We start from the raw sequence: 18,616 nt of genomic DNA on the forward strand, positions 1-18,616 counted from the left end.
CAATGGAATAATCTTCTATGCCTTATCACACTTCTCTGTTCTCTCTGTGCTCCGCTGCAGTTCTCAAAGTAGCAAGTGGCAGATTTTTTTTGCCAAAGATGGTATATTATTGTGAGGAATCCTAGAGTAGCTTGACCTGAAGTAACAACCAAGACACGTTAGTCAAATGTCTTCACACTGGAATTGAAAAGTGCTAGAAATGGCTTGCTAGGATGGATCAACACAGCTGTATGCATTTTTGGACTGTGCTTGGGGGCATACTTATTTATTTATTTATTATTTCCAACATTTGTACCCCGTTCTTCTCAACCCCCAAAGGGTGGCTTACAATGGCAACAATTCAATGCCAACACATACAGAATACATACACAATATATCACAACATCACAATTAAATAAAACTGTCACGTTAAAATCCATTTAAAAACATTATTAACAACCATGTAGCCAAATCCAATCCATTGTCAGTTCACATAAACATTGCAATCGCTATCAAGCCTGCTCCCCAAATTGGCTTTAAAACTGGCTTCTCTGGCTAGAGCCGAGGCCAGGAAATTCCTTCTCTGGCTTTAAAACTGGCTTCTCTGGCTTGCGCTGAGGCCAGGAAATTCCTTCCTTCTCTGGTTTAAAACTCGCTTCACAGGCTTGAGCCGAGACCAAGGACCAGAAGCAGGGAAAAGCAAGCGGAGGAAATTCCTTCCTTCTCTGGTTTAAAACTGGCTTCTCTGGCTTGAGCCGAGGCGAGGAAATTCCTTCCTTCTCTGGTTTAAAACTAGCTTCTCTGGCTTGAGCCAAGGCCAGGGACCAGAAGTGGAGAAAAGCAAGCAGAGGAAATTCCTTCCTTCTCTGGTTTAAAACCAGAGAAGGAAGGAATTTCCTCTGCTTGCCCCCACTTCTGGTCCCTCTGCCTCAGCTTGAGCTGAGGCCAGGGACCAGAAGCGGGGAAAAGCAGATGGAGGAAATCCTTCTCTGGCTTTAAAACTGGCTTCTCTGGCTTTAAAACTGGCTTCTTTGGCTTGAGCCAAGGCCAGGAAATTCCTTCCTTCTCTGGTTTAAAACTGGCTTATCTGGCTTTAAAAATGGCTTCACTGGCTTGAGCCGAGGCCAGGGACCAGAAGCAGGGAAAAGCTGAATAATTTCTGACTCACTTCTTGAGTCATAACAAAAATGGTGGAAAAAGCTTTGGAAGAACAAAGGGACTTCAAGTTTTTTAAAAAGCTTCGGTATTGCTTCAAAAAGGTAATTTTAACGAAATTATTACGAGCAACGAATTATCCGAGCAACTCTATCCATGCCTAGTAGACATGCTTCTGCAGTTTGACATTGGAAGTCTGTATTTCTTCAGCCCTTGTTCAGTATCTTCCCAATATTGATGCTTCTAGAAAACATCTAGATAGACAGCGGATGAGGAGGAAAAGGGCTGGAGGTTCATAATTTTTTTTAAAGGGCTTCACTGTTAGTTCCTTTGATAACAGAGGTATGTTTGTAGTGTAGAAAAAGGAGGATATCAATGGAAGTAATGGGGCATATGGAATATGTCATGGGTCATGGGGAAAAGAAAGGGGGAAATGGCTGTTTTTATCACTGCTGATGTCATTTGTCAGGCCCAAGTTTAAGTTGAAAGGGACATCTGGATTTTTGCCAGGCTGACATTCACCGAGGGACATCTGTGTATCATTTACGAAGTGGGTTCACCAAGGGGTTTCTGCAGTTTTCTGCTGCATCTTAATAAGCAGAAGAGCCTAAAATAAGCCTTCTGTCAGTCATAAACCAGTGGAAATGATAAAATATTGGAAACTTTGAGAAAAGTTGCTGATTGCAGTTATTTCTGTGTTTTTAAGCATAGCTCTGCAACCAGAAGGGCAGAGATAACATCGCGGACCTCTCTCTTTCTTTTTGTTTGCTCATAATGTTTTCTATACATCTTTGTACAAGATGACTTTGTGCTTGCTCTTGTGCAAGGTTATCAAATGGGGTGTTCTCGCCTCCCACCACTGGAAAGACAGTAGATGCCAAATTCATTCTGCAGTGAATGAATCGCTGGATCTTTTGGCTTGGGGTCAGTTGAGTTGCCAAGGTCAAGCGGGCAGCCCTTCCAAATCACGGCATTTCTCTGCTCTGTGATTGGCAGCCTTTGTAGAGGCCAAAAAGGGAGCGAACAGGAAAGAACCTGGTGTTCGTAGTCTCCCCAGGTCAGTGCTCTTCAGCCTTTGCCTGCCTGGCAGCAGCAATATTGAGCAAACAGAGTTTGGAGAGCAATCACAACTTGTTCCCCCCAGTCTACAGCTCACACTAGAACAGAACTTAGAAAGTTACTTTTTAATTTCCCCTTCCAGGATATTTGGAAGTGGAACCATTGTTACTTTTAATAGCATTTTTTCTAGCTTTAAACTGGAATTTAATCTACAGAAATCAACATCTTGGGATCACACAATCTATATATCCATATTTGGGGGTATTGACCTGACATTTTCTTCCTGAGAACCAAAGATCTCATTGTTAATCCAAACTAGACTGGACATATTGAGTCATTGTACCATACATGATTACCAGCTGGGCAAGTTTTTGTTGACTCAGTGAGTGCACTCTATTTCAGAGCTTCTTAAACCTTTTCCACTCGCAACCCCTTTCACTCCTGATATTTTTTTACGTAAACCCGGGTATATAGGTATGAAAATCAAACATTTGCTCGAAATAAATCAGCATTGGCAAGGCTTGCTAAAGAAGCTGATTTTGCTTTTTATGGAATACAGCTGAAGCTTTTTCTGCAGAGTAAACACTGCACGTTTCTGTAATAGATTGGTGTAAATGGGTGGAAATCAGTAGCCTTTTGATACAACCAAAAATTTTGTGACCCCAACATTAAGCTAAGGAAGGTCCCATGTGTTGGGTGAAACTCCCAGTTTAAGAATTAGTGCTCTAGTTCAGCATTTCTTAATCAGGTTCGGGACCCCTGGGAGGGTCGCGAGGGGGTTTCAGAGGGGTCACCAAAAACCATCAGAAAACACAGTATTTTCCGTTGGTCATGGAGATTCTATGTGGGAAGTTTGGCCCACTTCTATCATTGGTAGAGTTCAGAATGCTCATTGATTGTAGGTGAACTATATATCTCAGCAACAATAACTCCCAAATGTCAAGGTCTCTTTGCCCCAAACTCCATCAGTTTTCACATTTGGACATATTGAGGATTCGTGCCAATTTTGGTCCAGATCCATCATTGTTTGAGTCCACAGTGCTCTCTGAATGTAGGTGAACTACAACTCCAAGACTCAAAGTCAATGTCCACCAAACCCTTACAGTATTTTCTGTTGGTCAGGGGAGTTCTGTGTGCCAAGTTTGGTTTTATTCCATCATTGGTGGAGTTCAGAATGCTGTTTGGTTGTAGGTGAACTATAAATCCCAGCAACTACAACTCCCAAATGACAAAATCAATCCCACCCCAACCCTACAGTATTCAAATTTGGGCGTATTGGGTATTTGTGCCAAATTTGGTCCAGTGAATGAAAATACATCCTGCATATCAGATATTTACATTATGAATCATAACAGCAACAAAATTACAGTTCTAAAGTAGCAACAAAAATAATTTTATGATTCGTGCTCACCACAGCATGAGGAAATGTATTAAGGGGGTTGTGGCATTAGCAAGGTTGAGAACCACTGCTGTAGTTAAAGCTAGCATTTGGATTTAGTCCAAAGATCTCTTATTCCTAGGCCACAAATTCCCTAGATATATATCCTTTTGACATGATTGTAAAGTATGCTGATAGTTATTAATGTCCATTGGTTTTATATTTCTAAATAGTATTATACATCTGATCGATTGTAGTTACCCAGCTCCATCTATAAGGAGAGACAAGTAGAAATAAATGTTGTTGTTGTAATTTTTTTCTGGGTGTTTAGTTGTTGCAGCCTTTTCAATAGTTTATGGATTGCTTATTGCAGGACTGTCAGCACGATAGAAACAGAGGCATAGAAAGATATCTCACACGGGTTGAACATCCCTTATCCAGAATACTGAAATTTTCCCAAAATCATCAACATTGTTGACTGAGATGGTGACAACTTTGCTTTGTGATGATTCGGTGTACATAAACTTTATTTTATGCATAAAAATATTTAAGATATTGTATAAAAATTAATGGAATATAAACTTAAATGAAATTTGCATTTAGACTTGGGCTCCAGTTCCAAGATTATCTACTTATATACCAATACAGGTATTCCAAAATCCAAAAAAATCTGTCAGTTGTGGGCTGAAATATATGTGTTCAAAGGGCAAGAACTACAGTTAATGCATTAAATTATTCATTGGTCAGGTATTTCTTTCAAACTAGGCGCTGTACAAATTTGATTTCTAAACTAAATAAATGAATTAATATCTATAAAAGATTACATTATTTTACAAATAATTTTGGGTATATATTTCAGACATTAGCCAACTTCTCAAAACTTGAACATTCTCACTCCCTGAAGGCAAATTGCCCTTATTTGGCTATTGGGGAGGCCTTGAATCATTCAATACACACATTTTATTAGAATTATCATGAATCAAACTCTGATTATGAAATAGTATTTGGTTAACATGGTGCAATGGCTGTTAATGCTTTAATTAAGAAGTCAACAGAGAGGGAAAATAGACATTATACATCAAATTATCTCTATCAAAATAATCAAGTTACATGGTTAAGAAATCTCAAAGTGGAAAAAAGGGACAGTAAAGGACATATGTGCCTTGACTTTATACTCTGGTGTAGCTGTCAACAATGATAGGCACTGCCCAATGAAAGACTACTTTTGATAGTAACAGTGACAACTCTACTAGAAAATCATGCAAATATATTTTTATAATTTCCCTTTTGGTTAAATAATATCAGTTATATTTTAGCCAAGATCCTGTACACTTGTGTTGTTGTTATGAGCCTTCAATTCATTTCTGACTTACAGTGACCTGAAAGTGAAACTGCCACATGGTTTCTTTAGCAAGGTTGCTTCTTGGCCCATGAGGTCTCTTCCAACTCTATGATTCTAGAGGGAATTTGCCTTTGCCTTCTTCTGAGTGTGAGAGAATGCTTACTCCTGCACACTTCTACTATAGCATAAATACATGCCTGCTGAGTAACACAGTAACAGATTGTCTGGCCTTAAGTTCAGTTTCACTCACCCATCAAGCCAAGGGCAAAGAGAGAGAGATGTATAGTTGCCTATAGAAGAGTGGGCTGCGCTCAGGACCACATTACCATTTACCCAACATCTGAGAAAGTGCAACCAATGAAATAATGGCTTCTATTATAGCCTAGAATACATCAGGATTCTGAGATAGATAGATAGATAGCTAGAATCTCCCCCCCCCCTTTTTTTTTTTTTGGAATTACATTGGAATTACATTTGGAATTACAATGTTGTTTAAGTTATAGTCACAAATTGTCTTGTGACTGGCACAACCTGGGGATCATAAATCATCAGCACCTCAATCCATGCTGATACCAAATGTGAGACTCCCTCCTGGGCACACAGAAAACTGGGCAACTTGGAAAGCACTGAACAGACTGTGCTCTGGCACCATGAGATGCAGAGTCAACTTAAGAAATGGAGCTACAGAGTGGAGTTCACGACATGCGGGTGTGGAGAAGAGCAAACCACAGACCACCTATTACAATGCAACCTGATCCCTGACACATGCACAATGGAGGACCTTCTTCTAGCAACACTAGAGGCACTCCCAGTGGCTAGCTACTGATCAAAGGACATTTAATAGAATTGCAAGTTTTTAAACTTTGTGTTTTCTCAAATACATTGATTCGCTCCTGACACGATAAATAAATAAACAAATTGTCGTAACGCTTTCTACAAGCCCATGGAACTGTTTCAATTATTAGTTGGAACGCTCTCGCTCTCTCGCTCTCTCCGCAAATAACAGCAAATATGCTTGCTTTTGGAAAGGAATCTTGAGATGATACAAGAATTCTAGGGAGAGATTTTACGAGGATAAAGACATGAAGCTTGGCACACTTAAATTAGGCCGAAAGCAGTAAACCAGCAGTCGCTGTGCTAGGCTCTGCCAAGTCTCACGGCTTCCGCCAGAGTGAAAATGTTGGAACAACATTTCTTCTTGTTTTCGTTTTAGCTAGCACATGAAAAAAATGTTTACAGGATTGACACACAAACATATGGGAGATAACTTGAATACATTGCACCCTCCAGTATGACGGAAACAACTGTGGGCTCTGAAATGGCTATGGTCATTTTTGGATTTTCCATTTGTTTCTATGGAAACCCTGGAACGGAAGGGAAGTTGCGCCAGGAAAAGTAAAGCTCGGAACTCTTGTAACAATGTTTTTGTTAGTAAAATAGCTATTAGCATTTGCCATTCCCCTTGCCAACAACACCCAATAGGCCCGAGAAGGACAGTAAAAATCTGCGAACACAAAACCAAAGCCAGCTAAAACAGAACTGCGGTGCATCTCTCTTCATTTAAAAAAGGAAGGAAACCACTGAAGGTCATTTTATACTGTCAACACAACCAAATCACAGGGCTGTAATACATTGTGTGTATGTGGCTTGAAGTTGCTGGTCGGCTCTGAATTTCATAGGGTTTTCTTAGGCAAGGAATACTCAGAGATGGTTTAGCCCAAGCATGAGCAAACTTCGGCCTTTAGGTGTTTCAGACTCCAGCTCCCCACAATTCCTGCTGGCTGTTAGAAATTGTGGGAGTTGAAGAAAAAACAAATGGAGGGCTGAAGTTTGCTCATGCCTGGTTTAGCCAGTTCCTTTCTTAGCCTACAGCACCTGATGTTCATTCAAAGTACCCTAAAGACCCTAGATCCTGTCTGATCCCAGAAGTTAAGCAGGGTCATCCCTGATTAGTTCTTTAATGGGAGACCACCAACAAATAACCGGTGAGGTGGATTATTTTTCAGAGGAAGTATCTGAGAAAACTACTTCTGAATATTCCTTGCCTTAAAAATTCTTGGAAATTTATGCACACCATGCAAATCTACAAATTTGATGGCAGTAGCAAGCTGTGTTCTAAATGGGCCTATCAAGTTGTCAAGAAAAAAGTCTTCAAGACCGAAAATCTGAGTTGATGCCTCCAGGTAGCGTAAATACTGTATCTACTTGCAAATATGTATGCTTTAATTGTTCAGTAAGCAAATACTACTTATGCTTGTAAATGACTTAAAAGTTTGGACATGGCTTCTCTGTGATTTAAATCAATTTAACACATTTAGTTACAATTTATCTCATATTGGTAAGTCAAGTAATGAGAAATCTTGGATGCCTGAATGAGTCTATAAATCAGGATAGGTAAATTGTGGCCCCGGAGTCCCTAGTGGTGCAGCAGGTCAAATCACAGAGCTGCTGATTCTTTCTGGCTGAAAGGTCGGTGGTTTGAATCCGGGAAGTGGGGTGAGCTCCTGCTGTTAGCCCCAGCTTCTGCAAACCTAGCAGTTTGAAAACGTGCAAATTTGAGTAGATCAATAGGTGCTCCATGCAGTCATGCCAGCCACATGACCTTGCAGGCATCTACAGACAATGCTGGCTCTTTGGTTTAGAATTGGAGATGATCACCACACCCCAGAGTCAGACATGACAAGACTTCATGTCAAGGGGAAACCTTTACCTTTACGTTAAAGTTTGGCCCCACTTTTGCAGTTCTTGAAAGAGTCCAGCGGTCTCCAATACCCCTTTTAAAACTGTTGACAAATCTTCAGAATGTGCCTGAAAATATGTGGGAGCCACATGTGTACACCTAAAAAAAAACCCTTTCTTCTGCCTCCCTCAAAATCACAACAGGGAAAGAACATTTCTACTTCTTGTAATTTTGAGAAGATACCTCCATTTTCCTCTGTATTATCTCTCAATATGGTGACAGAAATATGGTGCATTTCTTCCCATTGTCATTTGGAGAGTGACTACAGAAAAAAATGAGGTAATTGGACTTGGGTGGTGCTTTTCATGAGGAAATCTGTCAGGTGAGTGGGTTCCTTCTGTATGTGTGTGTGTGTGGCATTTGTGCTACCAAGAGTATTTAGAGAACTTAAATGTTTAAACAGAAAATAAAAGTATATTTATCTTTGTCTTTTATGCAGACGGCAAAATAGTACCCTAGTCCAACATTAAATGAAACGTTTCTTTTCATGGTTGGCAGCAAAAAGAATTGTTAGATTTTATATTAGGCTCCCAGCTGAAATTGCTGTTTGTTAGATGTAGCTTAGCTTTTTAAAAAAAGACAAATTCAACAATTTCTTGAACATTTGATCTATTGGCTCTCCAATCTGCCAAAGCACAAGGGAGGGAATGCTGTGTTCTAGGTCATGTGTACATTGCACAGCCCTGCATTTTTGTTTGCAGATAGCACTTCAAAACCCCTAATGTAAACAAAGCAAGCAATGGCTCCCTGAAAATGCCATTACTTCCCTTGTGTGCTCTTAGGGGTTTACTAGTGCGGATGTTCACACAGCTGGCCTAATTACTATATCCAGAAGATTATGCTCTTCGTGTACCATACAAGGTGTAGATTTAAATGAGCTTCCATGTTTTCATGAGCCATCACTTTATGAAACTTCCTTTAACCGTTCTTGTCTTTCTGATGACCTTCTATACATGTAGCAAAACGTATACAATGAAGTGTCATCCAGACTCCAGGTAGAGGCAAAGGGACATATGTTTTTGAAAATTCCCCATATGATTTGATCTCTGCTTGTTTGCTTTTTTCAAGAGCTAACATAACAAGGCTCCAGCAAAGGATCACCGCCTTGTCGGGGCGCTGGAGCTTGAGCACCTCAATGATGTTATGAGCGAAACCGTGAAGGGCCACCCAAGACGGGACGGTTGTGGCAGAGAGGTCAGACCAAGCGTGATCCCTGGGGAAGGCAATGGCAAACCACTCCAGTATCCTTGCCAAGAAAACTAAATGGACCAGTACAACCAGAGATATGTCGGTATGCCATTGGAAGATGGGACTCCCAGGTCGGAAGATGGCCAAAATGCTACTGGGGAGGAGCAGAGGATAAGTTCAACTAGCCCCAGATGTGATGACGCAGCTAGCTCAAAGCCGAAAGGAAGGCTAGCGGCCGACGGTACTGGAGGTGAACGACAAATCCGATGCTCTAAAGATCAACACACCATAGGAACCTGGAATGTAAGATCTATGAGCCAGGGCAAATTGGATGTTGTTATTGGCGAGATGTCAAGACTAAAGATAGACATTCTGGGGGTCAGCGAACTGAAGTGGACTGGAATGGGCCACTTCACATCAGATGACCACCAGATCTACTACTGCGGACAAGAGGAACATCGAAGAAATGGAGTAGCCTTCATAATTAATAAGAAATTTGCTAAAGCGGTGCTTGGATACAACCCAAAAAATGACAGAATGATCTCAATTCGAGTGCAAGGAAAGCCTTTCAACATTACAGTGATCCAAATATACGCCCCAACCACAGCTGCTGAAGAAGCAGAAGTAGATCAGTTCTATGAGGATCTGCAGGACCTACTGGATAATACACCAAAAAGAGACATTATTTTCATTACAGGAGACTGGAATGCCAAGGTGGGAAGTCAAATGACAACAGGGATCACAGGCAAGCATGGTCTGGGAGAACAAAATGAAGCGGGACGCAGGCTGATAGAATTTTGCCAGGAAAACTCGCTGTGTATAACGAATACTCTCTTCCAACAACCTAAAAGACGGCTTTATACATGGACCTCACCAGATGGTCAACACCAAAATCAGATTGACTACATCCTTTGCAGCCAAAGGTGGCGGACATCCATCCAGTCGGTGAAAACAAGACCTGGGGCTGACTGTAACTCAGATCACGAACTTCTTATTGCTCAATTTAGAATAAAACTAAAGAGATCAGGGAAAATACACAGACCAGTTAGATATGATCTCACTAACATTCCTAGCGAATATACAGTGGAAGTGAAGAACAGATTTGAAGGACTAGATTTAGTAAACAGAGTCCCAGAAGAACTATGGACAGAAGTCAGCGACATTGTTCAGGAGGCGGCAACAAAGTACGTCCCAAAGAAAAGGAAAAACAAGAAGGCAAAATGGTTGTCTGCTGAGACACTGGAAGTAGCCCAAGAAAGGAGGAAAGCAAAAGGAAACAGGGATAAGGGGAGATATGCCCAGTTAAATGCGCAATTCCAGAGGTTAGCCAGAAGAGATAAGGAACTATTTTTAAATAAGCAATGCATGGAAGTGGAAGAAGACAACAGAATAGGAAGGACAAGAGACCTCTTCCAGAAAATTAGAAACACTGGAGGTAAATTTCAGGCAAAAATTGGTATGATAAGAAACAAAGATGGCAGGGACCTAACAGAAGCTGAAGAGATCAAGAGAAGGTGGCGAGACTATACAGAAGATCTGTATAGGAAGGATAATAATATTGAGGATAGTTTTGACGGTGTGGTGAATGAATTAGAACCAGACATCCTGAGGAGTGAGGTTGAATGCATTGCTAACAACAAGGCAGCAGGAGACGACAGGATCCCAGCTGAACTGTTTAAAATCTTAAAAGATGATGCTGTCAAGGTGATGCATGCCATTTGCCAGCAAATATGGAAAACACAAGAATGGCCATCAGACTGGAAAAAAAATCAACTTATATCCCCATACCAAAAAAGGGAAATGCGAAAGACTGCTCCAACTTCCGTACAGTGGCCCTTATTTCTCATGCCAGTAAGGTAATGCTCAAGATCCTTCAAGGAAGAATCCAGCAATACATGGAGCGAGAGTTGCCAGATGTTCAAGCTGGGTTCAGAAAAGGCAGAGGAACGAGAGACCAGATTGCCAATATCCGCTGGATAATGGAGAAAGGCAGGGAGTTTCAGAAAAACATCTACTTCTGCTTCATTGACTATTCTAAAGCCTTTGACTGTGTGGATCATAATAAATTGTGGCAAGTTCTTAGTGGGATGGGCATCCCAAGCCACCTTGTCTCTCTCCTGAGGAATCTGTACAAGGACCAAGTAGCAACAGTCAGAACTGACCACGGAACAACAGACTGGTTCAAGATTGGGAAAGGCGTACGGCAAGGCTGCATCCTCTCACCCAACCTTTTTAACTTGTATGCAGAACACATCATGCGATGTGCGGGGCTTGATGAATGCAAGGCTGGGGTGAAAATTGCTGGAAGAAACATTAACAACCTCAGATATGCAGATGACACCACCCTGATGGCCGAAAGCGAGGAGGAGCTGAGGAGCCTTCTAATCAAGGTGAAAGAAGAAAGCGCAAAAGCCGGGTTGCAGCTAAACGTCAAAAAAACCAAGATTATGGCAACAAGAATGATTGACAACTGGAAAATAGAAGGAGAAACCGTGGAGGCCGTGACAGACTTTGTATTTCTAGGGGCAAAGATTACTGCAGATGCAGACTGTAGCCAGGAAATCAGAAGACGCTTACTTCTTGGGAGGAGAGCAATGTCCAGTCTCGATAAAATAGTGAAGAGTAGAGACATCAGACTGACAACAAAGATCCGCCTAGTCAAAGCCATGGTATTCCCTGTAGTCACCTACGGATGTGAGAGCTGGACCTTAGGGAAGGCTGAGCGAAGGAAGATCGATGCTTTTGAGCTGTGGTGTTGGAGGAAAGTGCTGAGAGTGCCTTGGACTGCGAGAAGATCCAACCAGTCCATCCTCCAGGAAATAAAGCCCGACTGCTCACTGGAGGGAAAGATACTAGAGACAAAGTTGAAGTACTTTGGCCACATCATGAGGAGACAGGAAAGCCTAGAGAAGACAATTATGCTGGGGAAAGTGGAAGGCAAAAGGAAGAGGGGCCGACCAAGGGCAAGATGGATGGATGGCATCCTTGAAGTGACTGGACTGACCTTGAGGGAGCTGGGGGTGGTAACGGCCGACAGGGAGCTCTGGCGTGGGCTGGTCCATGAGGTCACGAAGAGTCGGAGACGACTGAACGAATGAACAACAACAACAACAACATAACAAGGAATGGGCATGACTAGTAATTGACATAATTATTCTAACAGCCACACACAGAGAGGTATATAACATATGTAATGCTTCTGACATAAGCAGCTTAAGCAATAGTGAGTGGAGGTAGGAGAGAGGGAGAAGGAGTGAGCTATATCCAAGATAAAGTAATACAGTCTGCTTTCATTTTGGTGTATGTGTAGTTGGGCTGAGAGAAGATTAAACTGCCAAAGAAAGTGTACATCTATAGTTCAGAAGGACTGGTTGCTTAGCTATAATAGTTTTTCAGTGATCATCTGTGAACCCACACAGATCGGATTTACTGTGTCTGCACAATGCACCATTTCAAATCTTCTAGGTATATGATGTAAGATGATGTCAGATGCAGATGATGTAAGATATGTTTGTGTCAGTACATCAGTGGAGTGTGAGAGGGTGCTCAGTTTAATTCTGCCTTGCTTGTTCAAGCAGTAGACCACAGTTGTGTTGTCAGAAAGTACCTGAACAACCTTGCTTTTTAGGAGAAACTTGCATGCATTCTCTGTGGCTAATATCTCAAGAGTGTTGGTGTGAAGAATGCTCTCTCAGATGTCCAGCAGCCCATCATAGAGAGACTATCTTTGGGACCAATGTTGTCAGCTGCTTTTGTGTTGCCTAGATCAAGCTACCATTCCAGGAACCAATGAACACTCAGTGCCGATTGTTTTTTTGTGCTGGCCAAGGTCTTTAGGCACTGCACCCAGTGTGCCGATCACCACTGCAACCACCTTTACTGGCTTGTGCCAGAGTCTTTGCAGTTCAATCTTTAAATCCTCATATTGTGTCCGCTTTTCTAGTTGTTTCTCGTCTTATGCTGTTGCCTGGGATTGCAACATTGGCTATTATTGTTGTTGTTGTTGTTGTTGTTGTTTCTGCTTACTCATGCTTTATCTCCTGCTTTTGGTCCCCTGTGACAAGCCCTCTGAACATGTCACCCCATTAGCATATTAACAAGTGTTGAATTTCTGTTGTTATTCACAATACAACCTGCATATTCATAGCTCTAAAGGTCTGTTGCTAAGCGCTTCATACATCTAATGAGGTAGTCTTAGTCTATGAAAGCTTATGCTACCAACTGTTTTCTCTCAATTGGTCTCAAAGGCGACACAGGATCCCTTTGCATATTGATCCAGACTAACACGCCTAGGTTTTTGAATGAATAATAGCCAAATTACTATTCAGCCTCCATCAACACACATGTTGTTGTTAAATGGCCAGCATTTGGCAGGTTGCTTAGATCTTGTAGCATGGGAACATTGTTTTGTGTTATATTTGTGTGGTCATTTCGGTTACTGTTTGGGTTTTTCTTCTGCTATTAAAATTGTATTAAGTCAATAAAGAGAAAAGGGCTTCCCACAGAGGTAGCTCTACTGGGGAAAATTTACTTTAAAAAGACTACAAAGGTGAAAGGCAGTTTATTCTACCTAGACAGAGGTACTCCTGGTCAGTCGTAAGGCCGAACAGGGTATAGGGTTACAGCCTGTGTTGAATGGGGTCGCACTCCCCCTGAGCCTGGAACCCCAGGTTTCGGCGGTGACCAGGGGAGCATTCGCACAGTTAAAACTCGTGCGCCAACTGCTCCCGTACCTTGGGAAGTCTGAGTTGGCCACGGTAGTCCACGCTCTGGTTACATCCCGTTTAGACTACTGCAACGCTCTCTACGTGGGGTTGCCTTTGAAGACGGCCCGGAAGCTCCAACGCTCGGCAGCCATGATACTAACAGGAGCGGAGCGCAGGGAGCATACAACTCCTCTGCTGCACCAGCTCCACTGGCTGCCGATCTGCTACCGGGCTCAATTCAAAGTGCTGGCGTTGGCCTTTAAAGCCCTAAACGGTTCTGGCCCAACTTACCTATCCGAACGTATCTCGGCCTATCAGCCCACCAGGACCCTAAGATCTTCTGGGGAGGCCCTGCTCTCTATCCCGCCTGCTTCACAGGCGCGGCTGGCGGGGACGAGAGACAGGGCCTTTTCTGTGGTGGCCCCGTGGCTATGGAACGCCCTTCCCATGGAGGTAAGATCAGCCCCCTCATTGATGGTATTCCGAAGAAGATTAAAAACCTGGATGTTTGAGCAGGCATTTGGTTAACTCAGTGCAAAGAATGTAATGATTAAAGGACTGGCAATATGGACGACGAAACTGGATCACGATTTTAGTCAGGAGATGAATTGGATTGTTGTTTGATATATATATTGTGTATTAAGTTTTTATGCTTTTAAACTGTATACTGTCGATTGTTATATTCTGTTGTAAACCGCGTTGAGTCGCCGTCTAGGCTGAGAAACAGCGGTATACAAGTATAGCAAATAAATAAATAATAAATAGCTTATTTGTTGATAAATAGTTATTTTTGGTGCTATACCAAACTGGCTAGAGGAAAGTTGTTGGTTGTTTATTTGTTCAATTGCTTCCGACTCTTCATAGCCTCATGGACCAGCCCACGCCAGAGCTTCCTGTTGGCTATCACCACCCCCAGCTCCTTCAAGGTCAAGCCAGTCACTTTAAGGATAACATCTATCCATCTTGCCCTTGGTCGGCCCCTCTTCCTTTTTCCTTCCATTTTCCCCAGCATCATTGTAGCCAACTGTAGTTCTTGATACATTTGGGGCTGCATATAAGGAAAAGTCTCAGATTCTCTCTCTGCCTAATCTGTTTTAAAGAGGTGTTTGCTACTAAAGAGGAAAATAAGAAATTAGCTTCTATGACATTCGAATAAGTGGACTGGCCTGTTTCAAAGTAAGTACACAGTCACTGCAAATGGACCGTCTTGTGCTTCCATCATGACTTCCTGTCATTGTGAAGTACAGATGTATTTTGAAGGAGACACTTTAGGAAAATAGCACTCAGAAATAACTAAACCTATTCTTATTTTTCTCTCTCTTATGTTAGGTCCTCGTTGGCCAACTCTATACAGCAGAGAAGCTTGTAATTGAACACGAACAAAAAGTCTGATACAGGATGAAGGCCTCTTCCGGGAGCCCTAGCGGACCAGCTTCAGTATTGTATAACACACGCACAGATTTTTTTACTTGAACACATTGTTTGAGCTATCTTGTTTTTCTTCTTACAGAATATATGTAAGACTTAAGACTGTATTCTGTCTTAACAGTGTACACTGCATAAAATATTAGAAGCATGCTTTCTATGTATTGGTAAGGTGAGGAATACATTTTGTTGTGGCTGAACATCACTGTTGGTTGGTATTCTCAAACCATTAGTTTTCTTGACAATAAAATTCCATAAGCTAATGTGTTTGCTTGCTTCCTGGATGAACAACAGTTGAATAAATAGTTGTTGCCTTTGGGTTTAAATTGTAATGACAAAATATTTCACGATGCCTAATTTCAGAAATTAACATTCTGGTTACAATCCTGAAATGCCTTTAATAAGTCTAAGGTTTGAAACTTTGTGTCCAGTTCAACACTTTTGTAGAAGATAAATGTTATAAGTATTGACAATTATAGTTTTGTTGAACGTTGTGTCTCAGACTATTAAAGGAAATCAGCACTTTACTTTTCCATCTGTGGAATAAATAAAGTAGTACTTTATTTTAAAAGTATCTGAGTAAAGTGTGTTGTCAGGAACTGAAATCTTGCTGTGTCTCCCAGTCTGCAGATATGCACATCTTTGATATTGTCATATCAGATAGTAAATGTCACATCTTCCACATTCAGCAGTCTCAGGTTTGCATCATATTTCAGTCTTATGGAGGCTATAGCTCTTTGCAGTGTTGATTTGTTTATAATTAGCTTATCTACCCAGAGTAATGCTATTTATTACAAATCCTCTTTGTTTGTCCATCAACCTAAAAGGCACTAGGTCTGGCCTTCTCTTGGAAGTCTCACTCTCTCAGGCTGAGGGAGCAAGGTGAAGGTACGCACACACATCTCTTCCAAAATATAAATATTCATTAAATATAAGTATTCATTATATTAAAAAGGCTTTCATGGCCGGAATCACTGGGTTTCTGTGAGTTTTTCAGGATGTATGGCCATGTTCCAGAAGCATTCTCTGCTGACATTTTGCCCACATCTATGGCAGACATCCCTCAGAGGTTCCAACAGGCCCCATAAACTCTGAGGATGCCTGCCATAGAGGGCCAGCTAGCACCTCCCAACAAAGGATTCCTCCAGTCAGGAAGCAACCATGCTTTGAAGCTGCAAGGCTAGTAAATGCTAATCAGGGTGGCCATTTGCAACATTCGCACTTGCCTCAAACAGACAAAGAGTTCTTTCTCCCACTCTGGAGATTCCACAGATATATAAACCCCACTTTAGTTTTCAACAGACCTCACAACCTACTGGGGATGCCTGCCATAGATATGGACGAAACGTGAGGAGATAATGCTTCTCAAACATTGCCATACAGCCCGGAAAACTTACAGCAACCCATTCATTAAATTCCTTACTATCTTATGGGGTGGATATCCCAACTATGGCCTTCAGAGCGATATTTGCCTCGTAGTAGGCCTCAATCTGGGATTTTTCTAAAAAAATGCCATTTGTCTGCCATGACTATAGCGACAGTTTCCTGCTCACCCACTAAAAGGGATTCCTGTTGATGCTCTAGCCTTCTTCCATTCGTCATATCTTCTTTTGGTAGCTTTTCTATCCATGTACCGCTCTCTGGTGGTTGCACATACTTATTCATCTTTGAGACCCAGGCTGAAAAAAAGTGGTATTTGAAGCCCGGCCAGTATGTTAAGTTGAACCACAAAGGTTATGTGTACCAAATTTAGTCTAGATCCATCAAGCGGAGACCTTTGCAGAACACACATACATATTTTCATTTATATACAGAGGCACAAGAACTTTGCAAAATGCAAGTGTGAGAAAATAGATAATACTATTCTGGTACAGTTAAAATAACTTAAATCTATTCTCAAGTGGTATATTTAACTTAGGTTCTGAGTGTTTCAATACAAGTTCAATTTCAAGTTGCTAAGAAATCAGTCTCTTAATGAGACACCAAAGAAACCTCTGTGTGTTTGTAGGGAGTGGTAGCCCTTTGATCCCTGCAGCAAGCACTGGCTCAAACAAGTCATATAGAAATACCACTGCAGTACTTCCTTCCAGTATTCCTGTCCCACTTTCCCTGAAAGGGGAGAGACACCAGTTACTAGTCATGCCTTTTTTTCATATAGGAAGTGATTGTTGAACTGTCTGCCTTTGTAGTTCCTCTGATCAGATGTCACTACTTTGAGTAAAAACCTTTGTATGAGTTAGCAGAGCTTTTCCAGTTTAGTAGTTTCTGCTATTCTTCGGTATTCAAGAGTTCAATCTATTGACCACAGCTGCTATTCAATATCATATTGACTATGGAAATTGGATTTTCTTCAGGACTATACCAGTTTTCTTATCAAATACTACCATAGTCTATCTTTTTTTTAAAGAACCACTTCCATGCATGATTTTGTTGAGTAATACCACTGCACAAGCAGGAAAAAAATCACTTCAGTCTCCCTCTCAAGTTCCCTTTTCATCATGTTTACATTATGCCTGCACCAACGTTTCCCTTTAACAAATGTTACTATTCATATAAAACATATACCCTGAGATCTGAAATAAATGGAATATATTTTGTTCAACAATTGATGTAGCACACAAAGACTTGTTGTGTATATACACAGTCCCAGAAAGTTTGTGGGAAAACTTCCCAATTAGAAGAGGACATTTGTTCAGCACCATAAATAGGACCATAGAATACAAAATTAAATATAGGTAAGTCATGAGAAAGTCTAGAGCCCCTGGTGGCACAGTGGGTTAAATCCCTGTGCCGGCAGGACTGAAGACCGACAGGTCGCAGGTTCGAATCCGAGGAGAGGAAGATGAGGTCCCTCTATCAGCTCCAGCTCCTCATGCGGGGACATGAGAGAAGCCTCCCACAAAGATGATAAAAACATCAAATCATCCAGGCGTTCCCTGGGCAACGTCCTTGCAGACAGCCAATTCTCTCACACCAGAAGCAACTTGCAGTTTCTCAAGTCGCTCCTGACACAACAAAAAAAATGAGAAAGTTTGAATTCTAAGAGGTGCAAAACTAATGAAAGATAGAACAGATATTTTGCTACTATTGAAAAGATGCTCATCCATAAAGGTTGAAAAATCAGGGCTAAGTTTCAAAACAGAATGGAGCAATCACAGAACTCTTAATGCAGCATGTATGTTTAAGAGCAAACCTAAGGTTGCTTGGGTTGTTGTGAGCTTTCCTGGCAGTATGGCTATGTTCCAGAAGCATTCTCTCCTGACGTTTCACCTGCATCTATGGCAGGCATCCTCAAAGGTTGCGAGGTCTGTTGGAAACTAGGAAAATGAGCTTGCTTGTTTTGGATCACTTAGCTTCACTTCTGTAGTGCTTTTTCCTTTGAGAATGTCATACTAATTGGCTTTTGAAGATGTTTTCCTTATGGGAAAATCATAATGGCCAGAATCCTTTAATGATGTGTAAGCACTGTAGTCGTGATGCTACACAGTTGACCCCTCTTAGCCACACTTACCAGGAAGCAGCTGCTGGGATCAACAGGGTCTGTTCCCCTGTTATTTGGGAAGCAGATCCAATAACCTCTTTATCAAGTTTAAAACTCTGTCCACCAAAATTAGACTGTTTGCTATTTCAAAGGTCAAAAGAGT

General features: G+C 41.5%; 1 protein-coding gene across 1 annotated transcript in view; it reads left to right on the forward strand.

Moving 5' to 3' along the window:
- Positions 1 to 15,543, forward strand: part of LYRM4 (LYR motif containing 4) — a 67,203-nt gene extending 51,660 nt beyond the window's left edge. The window contains exon 3 of the mRNA XM_060774773.2: positions 14,877 to 15,543. Within this exon, the coding sequence (XP_060630756.1) occupies positions 14,877 to 14,939 (63 nt within the window). The 3' untranslated portion in view covers positions 14,940 to 15,543. The remainder of the gene's footprint in view (positions 1 to 14,876) is intronic.
- The last annotated feature ends 3,073 nt before the right edge of the window (positions 15,544 to 18,616 follow it).

Source organism: Anolis sagrei, chromosome 4 (assembly GCF_037176765.1).
Source record: "Anolis sagrei isolate rAnoSag1 chromosome 4, rAnoSag1.mat, whole genome shotgun sequence".
Lineage (NCBI taxonomy): Eukaryota > Metazoa > Chordata > Lepidosauria > Squamata > Dactyloidae > Anolis > Anolis sagrei.